Here is a 20,175-nt window from a genome sequence, read left to right as displayed (position 1 = left end):
TGACTGGAATCAATTTTCCTCAAATTATAGGCTGTTTCTCAAAAGATTTTGCCAATTAATGAGCCTACTTACAGCATTTCATGCAGAGGGTTTTGCTGAAGACTGCGAGCAATATAAGGGTTATGCTGCTGAATACAGTGCAATATTGGAACAAATTGAATTACTTTGTGTGCCATTGATGGTAAAAGAATGACAAAACATCCAACTTCAGGGTCACCCTATTCTGTTTCTGTTTAATACTTCTCATGCCTCATCAACCAAGTCTACTTCACCAATCACATCAAATGTCTACAGAATATTACTCAGTTTATTCTGATAGCCATTTTTTAATTTCCTAGAACAAAAGTTGGCCATTCAGAAATATTTTTCTATTTAATATTATTCTGATTGCTCCACATCTTAAATCCATTTTCCAATTCCAATACATATTATGTGAAACGAATTCCAAACAAAAAAAACATATAAATGTTTTACAATTAGAGTGACCTGGCAATCACAACCTTTTGGAAAAGTTCCAATTTTTCACTAATCACCGTGTACAGAAAAAACTGCTCATCATCTTTATTGCAAAATATGAGCAAGGGGCTGAACCACTGTTTTCCAAATAGTTAGACAGTGCACCATAATACAAACAGCACTCTTCCGGCTGCTGGAGAATGTACTCCCTGATGACAAGAGGTTGCCATATTGGAAAGGCAGGAGACAAATTAGGGATGGGTCACTGAATTCAGTGGTTTCCAGGAATGTGGACAGGCTAGTGAAGAGCAATATTGTTGGGAAATAGGCCCTGCAGCCATTATACCCAGGTCCATGTTGACTGCCCATCTAAACTAATCTCATTTACCGGTACTCGGTCCAAAGTCTGTTACACCTTGGCAACTCTAATACTTCAAAATGATATGCAGAGCATTCCAGAGAGTTCTGGAGGTAAAAAAAAAATTCTTAGACCCCATCTTACAATCTTACTCCTCACCTCCTTCACTCCAAAGAAACCAAAACAAACCTACTCAGTTTCTCCTCATAACTGAAACACTCCAAGCCAAGCACCATCCTGGAAAATCTCCATTATCATCTACATGAGGAGAAAGTCTGCAGATACTGGAAATTCAAAGCAACTCACACAAAGCTGGAGGAACTCAGCAGATCAGGCAGTATCAATGGAAAAGAAATAAACAGTCAACGTTTACTCAGGACTAACAAGGAAGAGAGAAGATGGCTGAATAAAAAGGTGGAAGGAGGGAAAAGAGGCTAGCTGGAAGATGACTGGTGAAGCTAGGTGGGTAGGAAAGGTCAAGAGAAGAAAGAATCTGATAGGGCAGAAGAGTGGACAATAAGAGAAAGTGAAGGAGGGGAGGACATGGGGTAGGTAATAGGCAGGTGAGATGAAGTGAAAGGTCAGAGTGTGGAATGGTGGGGGGGGTTGTTCACTATAAGGAGAAATTGATATACATACCATCAGGTTGGAAGCTACCCAGATGAGAGTGGCCTCATCCTGGCATAAGATGAGGCTATGGATCAACACATCAGAATGGAAATGGGAATTGAAAGTAAAATGTATGGCCACTGGGAACTCACACTGTGACAGATGGTGCAGAGGTGCTTAACGAAGCAGTTTTCTAACTTACAACAGTCTCACCGATGTAGAGGGGGCAACATTGGGAACACCGGACACAATAGAAGACCTCAGCAGATTCACAGGTGAAGTGTTGCCTCACCTGGAAAGACTGCCTGGGCCCTGAGTGGAGATTAGGGAGGAGGTTTATGGACAGGTAGCACTTGTGCCACCTGCAGGGATTGGTGCTTGTAGGTAGATTAGTAGAGAGGGACACATGGACAAGGGAATTCGTAGAGGGAGTGATCCCTGTGGGAAGTGGAAGCAGAAGGAGGTAAAAGTATACTTAGTGGCAGGATCCTTTTAGAGATGACAGGTTGTGGAGGCTGATGGGGTGGTAAGTAAGGACAAGAGAGACTCTATCACTATTCAGGTGGCGGGAAAAATGCGTGAGCGTAGATGTGCGGGAAATGGAGATGTAGGTGAGGACAGCATCAAAAGCAGAGGGAGGGAAACCCCATTCTTTAAAGAAGGAGGACATCTTTAATGTCCTGGAATGAAAAGCTGCATCCTGTAAAGAAGTTAGACGGTGGCGTAGAAACCGAGAAAAGGGAACAGCATTTTTATAGGAGGTAGGGTGTGAAGAGTTAGTGTCAAGATAACCAGGGAATCAGGAGGTTTATAAAAGATGTTGGTAAATGGGATTAGTTTAGATGAGCACTCAACATGGACCTGGGCATAATGGGCTGCAGGGCCTATTTCCCAACAATATTGTTCTTCACTAGCCTGTCCACATAATTCACTGAATTCAGTGACCCATCCCTAACTTATCTCTTGCCTTTCTAACATGGCAACATCTTGTCATCAGGGAGCAGCATTCTCCAGTAACTGGAAGAGTGCTCTTTGTATCGTGGTGCAACATCTAACTATTTGGGGCAGGGTTCTGTTGTTTTAGACATGCTAAAGGGAGATGGGTGTATTACTAGACAGGGAAAATCTCACGGCAGTGCTCTGACAGGACAGACGGGAGGGCTTGTCTACTGAGGGTATACAGATGGAACTGAGGAATAAGAAAGGGATGACCTCATTAATGCTATTACAGTGGATTCTGGTTAATTGTGCCACCAGGGAAGCCATTTATTTGGGGCAACTCTTAAAGAATAAAAACTAAATTTAAAAAAAAAGTTGGGATTCCCTTCGTTTATTTGGGACACTAAGCCACCTAACTGGGACAGGAGACTGTGACTGAACAGTTTCTAATCAACTTCGGTCGTGTACAATTGAGTGACCTGTGCTTAGAGTGATCAGATTTCAAATAGTGTCAGTTGCATGTGTGTGTTCAAAAAGCAGTGACTTTTGTCACATAGTTGGCAAGAAATAAGCAGTAAGACAACTCAGAATGGTTTTTGCTCATCATGGTTTCAAGCATTCAGACTTGGAGATGCCAGCAATGACCGGAAGTGAAAATTAAAATTATTTGACTGCTTCAACAAGTTAGGAATTACGAACATATCAACGGTCATTTTGAATGCTACAATGAGAATGAAGGTTTGGAGGGTGCAATCATCTGAAGTATTGTATGAAGCCTGTCGTCCATTATCTGCATTAGTTGTTTGTACTGATTTTGTTCATTTATAGTCAGTCAAAAGGATGTGGTAAATGAATTCCTCTGTCGATAACAAAAGGAACTAACAAACAGTTTTATTGTATTGTAGCGGTACTGGTGGTGTCCTAATTTGTTCTGTATTTCATTTAAATACATAAATTGCTACTCAGTTAAATGGTAGTTTTTTTTTATACCATTAACTATTTCCATGAAACTTTGCCTCCTTGGGGCAGCCACTTAATTGGGCCAAAATGGTCTTGCTGTGTCCCAATTAACCAGAATCCATTGTATGTCATAAATAACTAAATTGTCAGTGGGACTTAGAGCAGCAAATTTGTAGAGAAATAGCAGACAACTGCAAGGAAATAAAGTTGTGATAGTATGTGATTTTAATTTTCCACATATTAACTGGGGCACTCACAAGGGCTTGTATTGTACTGTAGTTTTTCTACGTTTCTATGTTTCACCGCACTCCCATGTGTTAAGTGCGTGCCTTGCTTGAAGTAAACAAGGAGTTAGATGTGCATTTTCAGACTCCTATGTCTTCCTTTGAATTAGTTTAATGTTTTGAAATTACAGAATGTAACAGATGGCATAGAAAGGATCTCTGATCCAATGGCAGGTGTGGATTGGAACAAGTTGATTTCTGAGAAAAGGGATGCTTGGTAAGTGGAAGGCCTTCAAAAGTGAAATAAAATTACAGAGTCTGTATGTTCCTGTTAGAATAAAAGGCAAAGATAAAAGATTTGGGAATCTTAGCTTCTGAGGGACGTTGAGGCCCTGGTTAAGAATAAGGAACTGAATAAGAGGGAAATCAAGAGGAATAAAAGAATGCATGAGATTGCTCTGGCAGACAAGTTGAAGGACAATCCCAAGGGCTTCTACAGAAGGAAAAGGATAGAAAGGGACAAAAGAAGTTTATCCAAATTTAAAGGGGTTCTTGTTCAGCTAAGTGGGCCGAGGAATGGCAAATGAACATAGAACAGTACAGTACATTACAGGCCCTTTGGCCCACAATGTGGTGCCGACCCTCACACCCTGCCTCCCATATAACCCCCACCTTAAATTCCTCCATATACCTGTCTGGTAGTCTCTTAAACTTCACTAGTGTATCTGCCTCCACCACTGCCTCATGCAGCGCATTCCACACACCAACCACTCTCTGAGTGAAAAACCTTCCTCTAATATCCCCCTTGAATTTCCCTCCCCTTACCTTAAAGCCATATCCTCCTGTACTGAGCAGTGGTGCCCTGGGGAAGAGGTGCTGGCTGTCCACTCTGTCTTAATATCTTGTACACCTCTATCATGTCTCCTCTCATCCTCCTTCCCTTAATCTCTGATCATAATCCATACTCTCTAAACCAAGCAGCATCCTGGTAAATCTCCTCTGTACCCTTTCCAATGCTTCCACATCCTTCCTATAGTGAGACGACCAGAACTGGACACAGTACTCCAAGTGTTTCCTAATCAGAGTTTTATAGAGCTGCATCATTACCTCGCAACTCTTAAGCTCTATCCCTCGATTTATGAAAGCTAACACTCCATAAGCTTTCTTAACTACCTGTGAGGCAACTTTCAGGGATCTGTGGACATGTACCCCCAGATCTCTCTACTCCTCCACTCTCCCAAGTATCCCGCCATTTACTTTGTACTCTGCCTTGGAGTTTGTCCTTCCAAAGTGTACCACCTCACACTTCTCCAAAGCTTAATTCATATGTGCAAGATACTGCATGTTTAAAAAGACAATAAGACAGTCCTTTCACAGTGAGCAGTTGTGTGAGTTTCACAGAGAATAACATTCTCTCCTTGTAGAATTTAATCACAGCAGGAATACAAGTAGATGATCACTGAAAGTGTTGTCACAGGTAGACAGGGTGATGAAGATGATATTTGGCATGCTAGCCTTCATTATCAGAGCACTGAGTATTAAGCTTGGAGCTCATTATACCGAGCACAGGGCTCTGGTGCAGTTGCACTTGGAGTACTGTCTTTAGTTGTGTTCACTTGGCTATAGAAATGATGTTATAAATCTGGAAAGAGTGCTGAAGAAACTTACAAGGATGTTGCTAGGACTTGATGGACTGAGTTATAGGGAGAGGTTTGACAAAGTAGGTTTTCTTTATTCCTTATAATGTAGGAGACTGAGAGGTGATCTTATAGATATGGACAAAATCATCAGGGGCCTAGAGAGAGTCTTTTTCCCAGTGTTGGGAAATTAAGAACTAGAGTGTACAGAAATAAAGTGAGATGAGAAAACTTTAACTGGAATTTGAGGGGAAACTTCATATAAATGGAGGTATCTAGGTGGAATGAGCTATCAGAGGAAGTTGTTGAGGCAGGTACAATAACAACTTTTAAAATATACAGTACCTGGACAGGAACATGGAACAGAAAAGGTTTAGAAGGTATGGGCCAAATATTTATATTCTATGAGATGACCACTCAAGGCTGGTATGCCATATGCCTTCTTCACTATCCTATCAACCTGCGCTAATAGTTTTAGGAAATCATGGTCTAGTGAGATTAGATTCTATATACCAATGCTCTGTCAAATTTTCCTTCGGATCTACAGTCTGCTGAAGCCTTAGACAATCTTCTTCCCTGAACACACCACCAACTAAAGCGACGCGTTTTGCCATCACAAAGCAATGCTGACTCTTCCTAAAGTCTTTGCCTTTCACATGTACATAAAACCTGAGCTTTAGGGCTTTCTCCAGTAATTCCCCTATGATGCATGGCTTATGGACTTACAGTTTCATAACAGCCTTGTTGCAATATTAGTTATCCTCCTGTCTTGTGTTAGCTCACTTGTGGTGAATAAAATGCAGAAATTTCCTTCCTTGTTTCCCTTAGCATTCTAGGTTGGACCTCTTCCAGCCCTGGCAATTTATCTGCCCTAATATTCCAAGACATTTCTCACCAACACCATCTTAAATCTGGCAGGTTCAGTAACCTGCCAGTCCTGTATTTCACTTAAACACTTTTTACGTTTGTAGTAATATTGTAAGTTCATATGTTCATCCACAGCTCACACTCATTTAATGCACATTGCATTAAAGCTGAGTCTATTTCAACATTGCCAAGCTCCCTTACTTGTCTCTGTCCACTCTGCCCAGTGGACATGCTTAACTTAAACTCCATTACTCCCACTGTAGTCAATTTGCAGGCAGTGGATTAAACTACTTATAGAAAAGAAGGAAAATACAGGCGGCCCCTGTTTTTCCAATGTTTACATTACAACAGCTCGCTGTTACGAAAGACCTACATTAGTACCTGTTTTCGCTAACCAAAGAGGATCTTCACTTTTACGAGAAAAAGATGCCCGCTTTATATGTGTGTTTACCCCGAGAAAGACTACCATGACCGTGAAGCTTTGTGCGGGCAGTTGTGTGTGCATGTGTGTACGTGCGTAGGCGTGTACGTCCGCATGTGTGTATGTGCCATTTTTTTCTCCAAATCAATTTTGGCTCGCTGTCTTCCCGATTTTGGTAAGTGAAACTACACCATACATACAATATTTCTACTTTATATAGACTGTATATTTATATCATTCCTGCTTTTTTTATATGTTCATGTTATTTTAGGTTTTATATGTTATTTGGTAGGCTTTTTTTTGGGTCTGGGAACGCTCAAAAATTTTCCGATATAAATTAGTGGTAATTGCTTCTTCCCTTTACGACATTTCAGCTTACAGATGGTTTCATAGGAACGCTCTACCTTCGGATAGCGGGGGAATCCTGTACTAATCTCTTCACCATGCTAATGAGTTCAGCCCCACAACCACCTTCCTGCCAAACATGGATTAACTGTTTACAGTAACATAAGCAAACTCTCTGCAATGATTTTGGACATGTTCCAGCTTCGGTGTTCCCCATCCTTCTTGTGCAGATCCCATCTCCCCCAGCATGGATCCCAATATTCCTCCCTCCTGTACCAGTTCCTTAGGCACGTATTTTCTGACCCTCTTTGCTCTCAATGATCCATGTTCTGCTGGTCTTGCAGCCACCTCAGAGCCTGTTTTGATTTCAGATTTACTGTACCTGTAATTATTTGATTTTCATGGTCTTTTGACTTCCATTTCTCATATGTCATTTTCCTTATATTCTCAATACTTATAGATAGGTGAACAAAACTTATAAATTACTTGCTTCATATGATCTTGCATTTACTTTAAACATTTTAGAAAAATGAAATGACTATTTATCCCCTCTCAGAGACATAAAGAACCAATCCTATCACAAGGCATCTGAGAACTATTGTCATCAAAATAAAACCAAACAAGCATTTGAATACATAATGAACAAAACAAGTGTAATAAAACACTGAAAATATAGTGAAAGCAACAAATCTATCTGTAGTTTTTAAGTGAACCAGAACCTGACATAATAGAGAGAACTGAAAAAGAGCATTCTCCATTCATTAGTAAATACTATAAAATACTTCTTACTACATTATGGTGTTTACATTGATTTAAAAACATGTAAAAATACACAATATTGTAATTTTACCAAACGATCTATCACGTGAATCCCCCAAAATACTAAATTTCCTTGCAACTAATAATGTTGATTAAATGAAAATATTGTGGCGACCCACTTTCTGTGCAGGCGAACTGGCTCACAAATAGCCAGCGTGCGGGGGGGAGATTTTGGTAATGCACCTCTGATGTCATTTCCACCCAGAGAGGGCGGGCGCTAGGGATTAAATGCTAGTGCCGCGAAGTTTGATTAAACTAGTCTCGAAACGACTTACCGACTGCATGTCATTATTTCAGCGTTGTGTGTAGCACATCGCTACAATATATAATTTAAAAATTCTGTAGTGGCTAATTCTGATGTGTAATCCAGATTAGCATGTTTCACACGTACCTGAGAAGTTTCGTGTGGCCAGCATTGTGGTGAGAATAGCACCCTGGAAGAGTTGAAGGAAGAAAAATATGAAGAACAACATCCAATTAAATAGATGTATACAAGTAAACCAAAGAATCACATGTTCTGGAATAACTCAAGGGGTAAAGCTTTTCAGTGAAATGTTGTTTAGATTTTCTTTCATTGTATGTGTTTAATTTTGCTCAAAATGCATTCAAGGTTACACTGTAATCAATTTTCAGATAATGGATTAAGCTAATTCTCGAAAAAAAGGAAGCACCATGTTTTGTACTTGTTGAAGGATTGGATGCTGTGTCTTTATTTAAGAAGGGTTGCAAGAACAACACAGGGAACTACAACCCAGTGAATCTTACATCAGTAAGATTCTTACTGTAAGGGTTTGGATCTATTAGTCTTTAGAAGCACTAGGATTGCTTAGAGATGGTCAGCATGGGAGATCGTGTCTCACAAATTATAACATTGGAGACAGAAGAGTGCAGCACAGAAATAGGCTCTTCAGCCCACTATGTCTGCCAAATTAATTAAACTAGTGATGGCAAATTAAATTAATTCAATCTATCTGCCTAATATCCACATCTCTCCATATTCAGGTCCCTATAAGTTCCTCATAAATACCTCTATTATACTTGTCTCCACCACAAACCCCAGCTGTGCATTCCAGGCATCCATCAGTCTGTGTGAAAGAAATTACCTCCATTGAAATTTCCCCCTCTTACCTTAAATGCATGCCCTCTAGTATTGGAAATACTAGCTGTCTACTTGATCTTTTCCTCTCATAACTTTATTTATCAGGTCTCCCCTCAGCCTCCACCGCTCCAGAGATAACAACTCAAGTTTGTCCAATCTCTCCTTAGAGCACATGCCCTTTAATTCAGCAGTCCTGGTAAACTCTTCTGCACCCTCTCTAAAGCTTCCACTGCCTTCTTGTAAGGGGGCGTTCAGAAGTGAAAGTGATACATCAGATAAGGCCTAACTAGAGAATTATAAAGTTGCAACATAACTAATAATAGCAAGTATGTCATACACATTCAGTGCCGTCCTATGAGTTTTTGCAGCCACTTTCAGTGAGCTATAAACTGGACACCAAGATTCCTCTGTTCATAAGGGTTTTGCTATGAACTGTGTACTTCCTCTTTACAGATGATTGTCTAAATTGCAACACTTCATACTTGTCTGTATTAAACTCTATCTGCCTTTTTGTTGCCCATAAGGGTAACTGATGTATGTCCTCTGAATTGTAGGGAAAATGGCCTAATTCTGCTCCTATATCTTATGGTCTAATTTGAGGCTGAGAGAGAAACGAATCAGTCATGATACAATGGTGGAGCAAACTCGTTCGGTCAAATGGCTTAATTCTGCTCCTATATCTGATGGTGTAATGAATCCTTTGGTAATCTTCTATCAATCTATCAATCCATATTTTCATCCATGTCATCTGAATATCACAAATAGCAGAAGTTCCAGTAGAGGTCCCTACAGAACATCACTAGTCACAGATCTCCAGCCAGAGTACGACCACTACTCCCCACCTACAATGACCTACTCCCTGTTAAAATCCATGCAGTCGACCTCTGCAAGGGCTTGTGGAGAAGGTGAATTTGTTTGTGCAAGGGCTGATGTATCACTTCCCCAAAGAAGTATTATTGCTGTAAGACACAACCACTCCACATTTATGGATGAGTTTCATCACTGAACTGTGTCGCGAGCAGTGTTTGGTACAGAAGAGGGGACGAAGGACTCTGCAGAAAACTCAGGGCCCGTGGGACTTTCTTTGATTGAGTAAGTGTTACATATGTTCCCTTGTGTACTGATGTGGCGGCTCATTTCCTAGCGTATGCGAACCGACTCACAATTAGATAGCCTACGGGGGTTTGCGAGCACAGGGCTTTGGAGCCTCTTCGCCATGGGGGGCCGGTTGACAGAGGCTTAAAAGTGAGGCTGAAGTTTTCGAATAAAGTTTTTTCCTTCGACTGCAGTTACCGACTCCGTGTCGTAATTTTAGCGCTGCGTGTAGCACACCGCTACAATTGGTGACCCCGACGGTCCAAACGATTTTTGGACCAGAAATGACCGACGCCGCCTCTGTTCATGCAGTTTCGTTGAAACTGCCGGGTTTCTGGACACAGCGCCCGGACCTATGGTTCCAGCAAGCCGAAGCCCAATTCCACGTTCGCCGGATCACCTCAGAAGACACCCATTACTACTACGTGGTGGGCTCCCTCGACCAGGACACAGCTGCCCAGGTCGCGGAGTTCGTACAGTCGCCCCCGGCAGACGGCAAGTACACGGAATTCAAAGCCCTGCTCCTCAAGACTTTCGGACTCTCACGGTGCGAGCGGGCTGCCCATTTACTGCACCTGGATGGCTTGGGCGACAGACCTCCATCGGCTTTAATGAATGAGATGTTGTCTCTGGCCGAGGGACACACAGGCCTCATGTTTGAGCAGGCATTCCTGGAGCAGCTGCCCGAGGACATACGCCTGCTGCTGTCCGACGCGGATTTCAGTGACCCCCGGAAGGTGGCAGCCCGGGCGGACTTGCTGTGGAACGCCAAAAAGGTGAGCGGGGCGTCCATCGCACAGATCTCCCAGCCACGCTCCCAGCAGCAAACCAGTCCAGGCCCGGCCGCAGAGCCCACTAACCCCCGGCCCAATGACCACTGGTGCTTCTACCACCAGCGGTGGGGCGCAGAAGCCCGCCGTTGTCGCCCGCCCTGCAAGTTCCCGGGAAACGCCAGGGCCAGCCGCCGCTGATGGCTACGGCGGCTGGCCATCGGGATAGCCTCCTGTATGTGTGGGATAGAAGGTCAGGACGCCGGTTTTTGGTCGATACTGGTGCCGAGATCAGCGTTTTACCTCCGACAAGTTACGACACTCGCAGCAGGGCACCGGGTCCCCCCCTGAGGGCCGTGAATGGCAGCACAGTAAGGACCTATGGCACCCGTCAGGTGCAGCTACAGTTCGGCTCCAGCCAGTTCACGTGGGACTTCACACTGGCCGCCGTAGCCCAACCGCTTCTGGGTGCGGATTTTTTGCGGGCTCACAGCCTGCTGGTTGACCTGCCCAGGAAGAGACTGGTACACGCCGAGACCTTTCAGACGTTCTCCCTGGGCGCGGCCCAGTTGCCAGCCCCTCACCTCGGCTCCATCACGCTGTCCGACAACGACTTCACCAGGGTCCTGGCGGAGTTCCCATCGGTTCTGGCACCGCAGTTCACAGCAGCCATGCCCAGGCACGGCGTACAGCACCACATCCCGACACAGGGACCACCCCTCCATGCCCGTGCTCGGCGGCTTCCCCCGGACAAGCTCCGACTGGCGAAGGAGGAGTTCCAGAGAATGGAGGAATTGGGGATCATCCGGCGGTCCGACAGCCCCTGGGCTTCCCCCCTGCACATGGTGCCCAAAGCGACGGGGGGCTGGAGACCGTGCGGCGACTACCGCAGGCTGAACGAGGCTACCACACCGGACCGCTACCCTGTGCCGCACATTCAGGACTTTGCGGCAAACCTGCACGGCGCCCGGATCTTCTCCAAGGTCGACCTTGTCCGAGGGTACCATCAAATCCCGATGCATCCTGACGACGTCCCCAAGACGGCTCTCATCACCCCGTTTGGCCTCTTCGAGTTCCTCCGCATGCCGTTCGGCCTGAAGAATGCCGCACAGACGTTCCAGCGGTTAATGGACGCGGTGGGACGGGACCTGGACTTCGCGTTCATCTATTTGGATGACATCCTCATAGCCAGCGGCAGTCGTCAGGAGCATCTGTCCCACCTCCGTCAACTCTGCGCCCGACTGAGTGAGTACGGTCTTACAATCAACCCTGCCAAATGCCAGTTCGGACTTGATACCATTGACTTCCTGGGCCACAGGATTACTAAAGACGGGGCAACCCCTCTGCCCGCTAGGGTAGATGCGGTCCGCCACTTCCCCCGACCCACCACGATCAAAGGCCTTCAGGAATTCGTAGGTATGGTCAATTTCTACCGCCGCTTCCTCCCTTCAGCTGCCCGGATCATGCGCCCCCTGTTCGCCCTGATGTCGGGTCCGAGCAAGGACATTACCTGGGACGAGGAGTCCGCCGCCGCTTTCGTTCAAACGAAGGAAGCTTTGGCTGACGCCGCAATGCTAGTACATCCCAGAATGGACACCCCTACCGCCCTCACAGTGGACGCATCAAACACGGCAGTCGGTGGGGTGCTGGAGCAGCTCATCGCAGGTCGCTGGCAACCCCTGGCGTTTTTCAGCAAACACCTGCGGCCACCTGAGCTCAAGTACAGTGCTTTTGACCGGGAACTGTTGGCGCTCTACCTGGCAATCCGGCATTTCAGGTACTTCCTAGAAGGTCGGCCCTTCACCGCGTTCACGGACCACAAACCGCTTACCTTTGCGTTTACGAAAGCATCCGACCCCTGGTCATCCCGCCAGCAACGCCACCTGTCCTACATCTCTGAATACACAACGGATGTCCGGCACGTCTCGGGTAAGGACAATGTCGTGGCGGATGCGCTCTCTCGCCCTACCGTTCATGCCCTTTCCCAAGGGGTAGACTTTGAGGCACTGGCAGAGGCACAGCAGGTAGATGAGGAGATTCCGAGTTACAGGACTGCAGTCTCTGGTTTGCAGCTCCAGGACCTCCCCGTGGGCCCAGGTGAGAGGACCCTACTCTGTGACGTCGCCACCAGCCAGCCCCGTCCGGTCGTCCCCGCAGCCTGGCGGCGACGTGTTTTCGACTCCATTCATAACTTGGCGCATCCCTCCATCCGGACAACTGTCCGGATGGTTTCCAGCAGGTTCGTTTGGCACGGACTCCGCAAACAGGTCAGTGAATGGGCCAGGACGTGCATGCACTGCCAGACGGCCAAGGTTCAGCGGCACACCAAAGCCCCACCGCAGCAGTTCCATCCCGCCCACCGGCGTTTCGACCACATTCATGTGGATATCGTGGGCCCCCTGCCAGTGTCGCGCGGAGCGCGTTACCTCCTGACTATCGTGGACCGGTTCACAAGATGGCCAGAGGCGGTCCCGCTCACCGACACCACCTCCGAATCTTGCGCCCGAGCCCTGATCGCCACCTGGATATCCCGCTTTGGTGTACCAGCCCACATTACCTCCGACAGAGGCGCCCAGTTCACCTCCAGCCTGTGGTCAGCTATGGCCAGCCTTTTGGGGACTCAGCTGCACCATACCACTGCCTACCACCCACAGTCGAACGGGCTAGTGGAGCGTTTCCACCGTCACCTGAAGTCGGCCCTCATGGCCCGCCTGCGAGGAGCCAACTGGGCGGACGAGCTTCCCTGGGTCCTTCTCGGCATCCGCACAGCGCCCAAGGACGACCTGCACGCCTCGTCGGCCGAGTTGGTATACGGCGCGCCCCTGGCCGTCCCCGGGGAGTTCCTACCAGCCCCGAGGGGGCAAGAGGAAGAACCCGCTGCAGTCCTGGGCAGACTTCGCGAGAAGCTCGGTAACCTGGCCCCCATACCCACTTCACAGCATGGGCGGCACCCGACCTGCGTACCCAAAGACCTACAGAACTGTAAGTTTGTGTTTGTACGAAGGGGCGGGCATCGGCCACCGCTGCAGCGGCCATACGAGGGGCCGTTTACGGTGCTCCGGAACAACGGGTCCACGTTCGTGCTGGACGTTGGGGGGAAGGAGGAGGTTTTCACGGTGGACCGCCTCAAGCCGGCCCATGTGGACCTGGCGCAACCGGCCGAGTTTCCGGCGCCTCGGCGCAGAGGCCGACCTCCCAAGCAGGTTCTGGCCCAGGCTGTGGACATTGGGGGGTGTATCGCCGGTTCTGGGGGGGGGTTATGTGGCGGCTCATTTCCTAGCGTATGCGAACCGACTCACAATTAGATAGCCTACGGGGGTTTGCGAGCACAGGGCTTTGGAGCCTCTTCGCCATGGGGGGCCGGTTGACAGAGGCTTAAAAGTGAGGCTGAAGTTTTCGAATAAAGTTTTTTCCTTCGACTGCAGTTACCGACTCCGTGTCGTAATTTTAGCGCTGCGTGTAGCACACCGCTACACTGAATAAATTGATGAGTGCTTTAAAGTTACTGTGCATTCTCATTTCTTTCAATACCAGATCATGAATGGAATGAAGCATTTGGCCTAGTTGGCAGGATCAGGCATGTTTGAAGATGTGTAGAAAGAGTGAATAATAAGAAGAGTGATCCCAGTTTCGAAGAGCACTGGATACTGAGATGGACAGATAACACCTCGGGTTTTGGCAACGTAGCCAATCTGCCACTGGCATCGAGGATAAATTGCAACCTCTTGGAATGAAATTGGGTCACCAGCTAGTTAGCATTCTCAAGGAAACAGGCTTCCCAGATAAGAAAGCAAGTAAGAGAGGAGCTTTAAGGTTACTGGTGGCCATTAATGAAGAACAACATGAGACTAACTCTCCAAAAGAGAAGAAACAAGCATAAAACAAGCCAATGAAGTTCAAATATTGTTCAGCCCACACGGTCAGGACAAATAAGGGCAAAATAAATGGAACAGAACTGAAACAGCATGTTGTTTGGCAAAGGTACGGCAAGAATAGGCCATGCAAAGAGCCAACTGGCAGCCAGACACAATCTGCATCAACGCCCTCCCATTGATGGCAGCCAGACACCGTCTGGATCCAGAGTCACTACCTCCAGAGACTACTCCCAGACCACCTCCAGAAGCTCCACAAAGATGACCTGCAGAGACTACTCCCAGACTGACTCCAGAAACCACTCTCATACTGATTCCAGAGACCACTCCCAGACTGACCCCAGACACCACTCCCAGACTCCAGAAACCACTCCCAGACTGATTCCAGAGACCACTCCCAGACTGATTCCAGAGACCACACCCAGACTGATTCCAGAGACCACTCCCAGACTGATTCCAGAGACCACTCCCAGACTGATTTGAAACCCACCCCAAACTGATTCCAGAGACCACACCCAGACTGATTCCAGAGACCACTCCCAGACTGATTCCAAAGACCACACCCAGACTGATTCCAGAGACCACTCCCAGACTGATTCCAGAGACCACACCCAGACTGATTACAGAGACCCATCCCAGACTTTCCAGAGACCACACCCAGACTGATTCCAGAGACCACTCCCAGACTGATTCCAGAGACCCATCCCAGACTGATTCCAGACCCATCCCAGACTGATTCCAGAGACCACACCCAGATTGATTCCAGAGACCACTCCCAGACTGATTCCAGAGACCCACCCCAGACTGATTCCAGAAACCACTCCCAGTCTGATTCCAGAGACCACACCCAGACTGATTCCAGAGACCACTCCCAGACTGATTCCAGAGACCACTCCCAGACTGATTCCAGAGACCCATCCCAGACTGATTCCAGAGACCACACCCAGACTGATTTGAAACCCACCCCAAACTGATTCCAGAGACCACACCCAGACTGATTCCAGAGACCACTCCCAGACTGATTCCAGAGACCACTCCCAGACTGATTCCAGAGACCCATCCCAGACTGATTCCAGAGACCACACCCAGACTGATTTGAAACCCACCCCAAACTGATTCCAGAGACCACTCCCAGACTGATTCCAGAGACCACTCCCAGACTGACCCCAGACACCACACCCAGACTGATTCCAGAGACCACTCCCAGACTGACCCCAGACACCACACCCAGACTGATTCCAGAGACCACTCCCAGACTGACCCGACACCACACCCAGACTGATTCCAGAGACCACTCCCAGACTGACCCCAGACACCACACCCAGACTGATTCCAGAGACCACTCCCAGACTGACCCCAGACACCACTCCCAGACTGATTCCAGAGACCACTCCCAGTCTGATTCCAGAGACCACTCCCAGACTGACTCCAGAGACCACTCCCAGACTGACTCCAGAGACTCCTCCCAGTATACCTCCAGAGATTCCACCCATACCACCTCTAGAGACTACACCCAGAACACCTTCACAGAATCTGCCCAGACAACTTCAAGAGACTCCTGCTCTCAGACTACCTGAGACACTCCTCCCAGACAACCCAAAGAGTCCACTCCCAGACTGACTGCAGACACTACTTCCAGACTGACTCCAGAGACTACTCCCAGACTACCTCTGGAGACTCCTCCCACACCATCTCTAGACTCCACCTTGCAGATCACCTCTAGAGACTTCTATACTTTAGCTCAATAAATAAATAGGTAGATAATGTTATCCATGACAACAATTCTGTTATTTTTGCACCTTTTCCTCATCTGACACATGGGTTCCAACCTGATAAAGTGTGATTGATTCACTTTGAGAGGTCAAGTTTGAAAGCAGAATACAGGGGTAGTGGCAAGAGTGTTAGCAGTGTGACAAAACAGAGTCTTTGGGCTCCATATCCATAGATCTCCATCCAGTCCATGTCTAGAAATGTTTCTGATATTACATCTAGAGACTCCTACTGGTCTACCTCCAGACACTACTCCTCCCAGACCATCTCCAGAGACTCCTCCCAGAATACCTCCAGAGGTTCCTCCATTTTACTGCTAGAGGCTCCTCCCATTCTACCAACAGAGTCTCTTAAAGTTGCTGCACAAGTTGATAGGGATATTAAGAAAGTGTATGACTTGTTGGCCTTCATTAGTTGAAGGATTGAGTTCAAGAGCCATGAGGTAGAGTTGTAGCTCTTTCAAATCCTGGTGAGACCACACTTGGAATATGGTCACCTCATTATGAAGAGGATGCAGAAGCGTTAGAGTTTGTGCATAGGAGATTCACCTGTATTCAAGAGCATGTCACTTGAAGATATAGGTTCAGTAAGCTAGGGCTTTTCTCTTTGGAGCAAGGAAGAATGAGATGTGACTTGACAGAGATGTACAAGATGATAAGAGGCACAGATTGAGTGGATATGCCAAAATGTTTTTCCCAGGGAAGAAATCGCTAGTACAAGGGGATATATATATATATATATATATGATATATATTTAATATAGTTATAACATAGTGGTATATATGTTATATATAACAGGATAACATAGTGGTCAAAAGGCCACCTATTGTTGTATAATGATCTGTGTTCTATCTGTCGCACATCTATTCATTAACATCCAGGTGACTATTGGGATGGTCAATATTATAATCCCAGCAGAATAAAGATCTTTCTTATTTTTGAGATTTAAAACCATAAGATACAGGAGCAGAATTAGACCATTCAGCCCATTGAGTCTGCTCCACCATTCTATCATGGCTGATTTATCATCCCTGTCAAAAACATTTTCCCGCCTTACCATGTGCCCTTTAGTAAACTGACTAATCTATATCTAATCAACCTCTGCTTTAAATATACTCAATGACTTGGCCTCCAGATCCACTGCCCAATGAGCTAATGAAATTCCTCCTCATCTATGTTTAAAAGGATGTCCCTCAATTCTGAGGCTGTGCGTTCTGGTCATAGACTCACCCACCATAGATAGGAAATATCCTTTCCACATCCTTTTTATTTAAGCCTCACATTATTCAATAGGTTTCAATGAGATACCCCTCATTCCAAACTGAAGTGAATACAGGCCCTGTGCCATGAAATAGTCCTCCTACATTAACCCTTTCATTCCCAGAAACCATTCTTCTGAACCTCCGAGACCCTTTCCAATGCCAGCACATCATTTCTTAGATATGGGGCCCAAACTGTTCACAATATCCTAAGTGAAGTTTGACCAATGCTCTATAAAGCCTCAGTATTACACCCTTCCTCTTACATACCAATCCTCAGAAAAATGAAACCCAACATTGCATTTTGCCTTCCTCGCCACCACAACCTGAAAGTTAACCTTTAGGAAATCCTGCACAAGATCTCCCAGGTTGCTGAAGAGTTTTGGCTCAAAGTTCTATCACATTCCTCAGTACCCAACTGTTCACTAAAAAAAACCTACCCTGGTCAGTCCTACCAAAGGGTAATAGCTCACACTTGTCTGCATTAAATTCTATCTGCTCTTTTCCAGCCCATTTTCCCAGCTGATGCGGATCTTACTGCAAGCCAATGATAGTCTTCCTCGCTGTCCACTACACCCCCAATCTTGGTGTTGGCTGCAAATTTGCTGATCCAGTTAACCACATTTTCATCCAGATTACTGATATTGATGACAAACAACAAAGGATCCAGCCCCAATCCCTGTGCACACCACTAGCTACCAGGCCTCCAGTCAGAGAGTAACGCTCTACCACCACTCTCTAGCTTCTCCCACAAAAGCCAATATCTAATCTAATTTACTAACTCATCCTAAATGCCAAGTCACTGAACCTTCTTGACCAGCTGTGTAGACAACATCCACAGGCTTGCCTTGTCTTCATCTACTTTCCTGGTAATTCCCTCAAAAAATGCTATAAGATTGGTTGGACATGACCTACCATGCTCAAAGTCAAGCTATCTATCCTTAATCAGTCCATGTCAATCCAAATACTTATATATCTGGTCCCTTAGTTACCATCCACTATCTTTCCCACAACTGATGACAGACTCAGCAGTCTATAATTTCCGGGTTTATGCTTAGAGACTTTTTTAAACAGAGGAACAACTGTGGCTATCCTCCACTCCTCTGGTACCTCTCCTGTTGCTAAAGACGACTTAAAATATCACTGCTAGGGCCCTGTTCATTTCTGCATTTGCTTCCAGTAGGGTCTGAGGGAACACCTTATCTGGCTCTGGGGATGTATCTATTCTGATTTGCCTCAGGGTAGCAAACAGCTCCTCCTCTGTAATCTGTACAGGGTCCATGAAGTTGATGCCATTTTGCCTCACTTCTATAGACTCTGTGTCCATCTCCTGAGTAAATACAGATGCAAAAAGTTCATTTATGATCTTCTCCATCTATTTTTGGCTCCACACATGGACTACCATTTGATCTTCCAGAGGACAAATTTGGTCCCTTGCAATCGTATCACTTTTAAAATATCTGTAGAATTCCTTCAGATTCTCCTTCAGCTTGTCTGCTAGAGCAACTAAATGCCTTCTTTCAGCCTTCCTGATGTCTTTCTTAAGTGTTTTCTTACATTTCTTATATTCCATAAGCACTCTATTTGTTTCTACTTGCCTATACCACTTCCTTATTTTTCTTAACCAGGCCCTCAGTATCTCTTGAAATCCAAGTTTCCCTAAACCTCTTATTCTTACCCTTTAATCTGAAAGCTTTGTACTCTCAAAATTTCACTTTTGAAGGCCTCTCACTTACCAAGTACACCTCTGCAAGAAAACAGCCTGTCCCAATCCGTACTTGTCAGGTTATTTCTGACAAAGTTGGCCTTTCTCCAATTTAGAATCTCAACCCGCAGACCAGACCTATCTTTTTGCATATTTATTTTGAAGCTAGTGGCATTGTCATCACTGGATTCAAAGTGTTCCCCTGCACAAACTTCTGTCACCTGCCCTGTCTCATTCCCTAATAGCAGATCCAATACTGCACACTCTCTTGTTGGGACTTCTACGTACCAATGAAAGAAAATTTCCTGAACCTATTTGACAAGTCCTTTTACAATACTGGATTCTTAGTCAATATGTGGAAAGTTAAAGTCACCTACTACAACAACACTATGTTTCTTACAGAAGTCTGCGATCTCTCTACAAATGTGTTCCACTAAATCCCTCAGACTGTTGGGCGGTCTGTAATATAATCCATTAGTGTGATCATACCTTTCTTATTTCTCAGTTTCATCCATAGTACACCACTCATCAAGTTCTCCAGTCCGTCCTGACAGAGCACTGCCCTGACAATTTCCCTGACTAGTAACAACACCTCTCCTCCCTTAATCCCTTCTACTCTGTCATGTCTAAAACAATGGAACCCCAGAATATTGAGCTGCTAGTCCTGCCCCTCCTGCAACCAAGTCTCACTAATGGCTATAATATCATAATTCCAGACGTCAATCCATGCCCTGAACTTATCAGCCTTTTCTATGATACTTATTGCATTGAAATACATGCTGCTCAGGACACTAGTCACACCATGCTCAACCTTTTGATTCATGACTTTGTCTGAAGTTTTACTAACATCTGTCTCCACAACCACTCCACTAACTGTTCTAGCACTCTGGTTCCCATTCCTCTGCAGCACTAGTTTAAACCCCACCATGCACCATTAAAAAATCTTCCCACTAGGACATTAGTCCCCCTC

General features: G+C 45.9%; 1 protein-coding gene across 7 annotated transcripts in view; it reads right to left on the bottom strand.

The window, feature by feature from the left end:
• The window catches only part of LOC132404565 (calcium/calmodulin-dependent protein kinase type II subunit delta), a 460,565-nt gene that overhangs the window by 93,175 nt on the left and 347,215 nt on the right, over positions 1-20,175 (bottom strand). For all 7 annotated transcript variants that reach the window (XM_059988784.1, XM_059988786.1, XM_059988789.1 and 4 more), the window contains exon 12: positions 8,027-8,069. In XM_059988784.1, coding sequence (XP_059844767.1) covers positions 8,027-8,069 — 43 coding nt within the window. The remainder of the gene's footprint in view (positions 1-8,026; positions 8,070-20,175) is intronic.

Source organism: Hypanus sabinus, chromosome 14 (genome assembly GCF_030144855.1).
Source record: "Hypanus sabinus isolate sHypSab1 chromosome 14, sHypSab1.hap1, whole genome shotgun sequence".
Taxonomy (NCBI): Eukaryota; Metazoa; Chordata; class Chondrichthyes; order Myliobatiformes; family Dasyatidae; genus Hypanus; species Hypanus sabinus.
The sequence above is the reverse complement of the archived record's forward strand: the minus strand, read 5'-3'. Positions and strand labels throughout refer to the sequence as shown.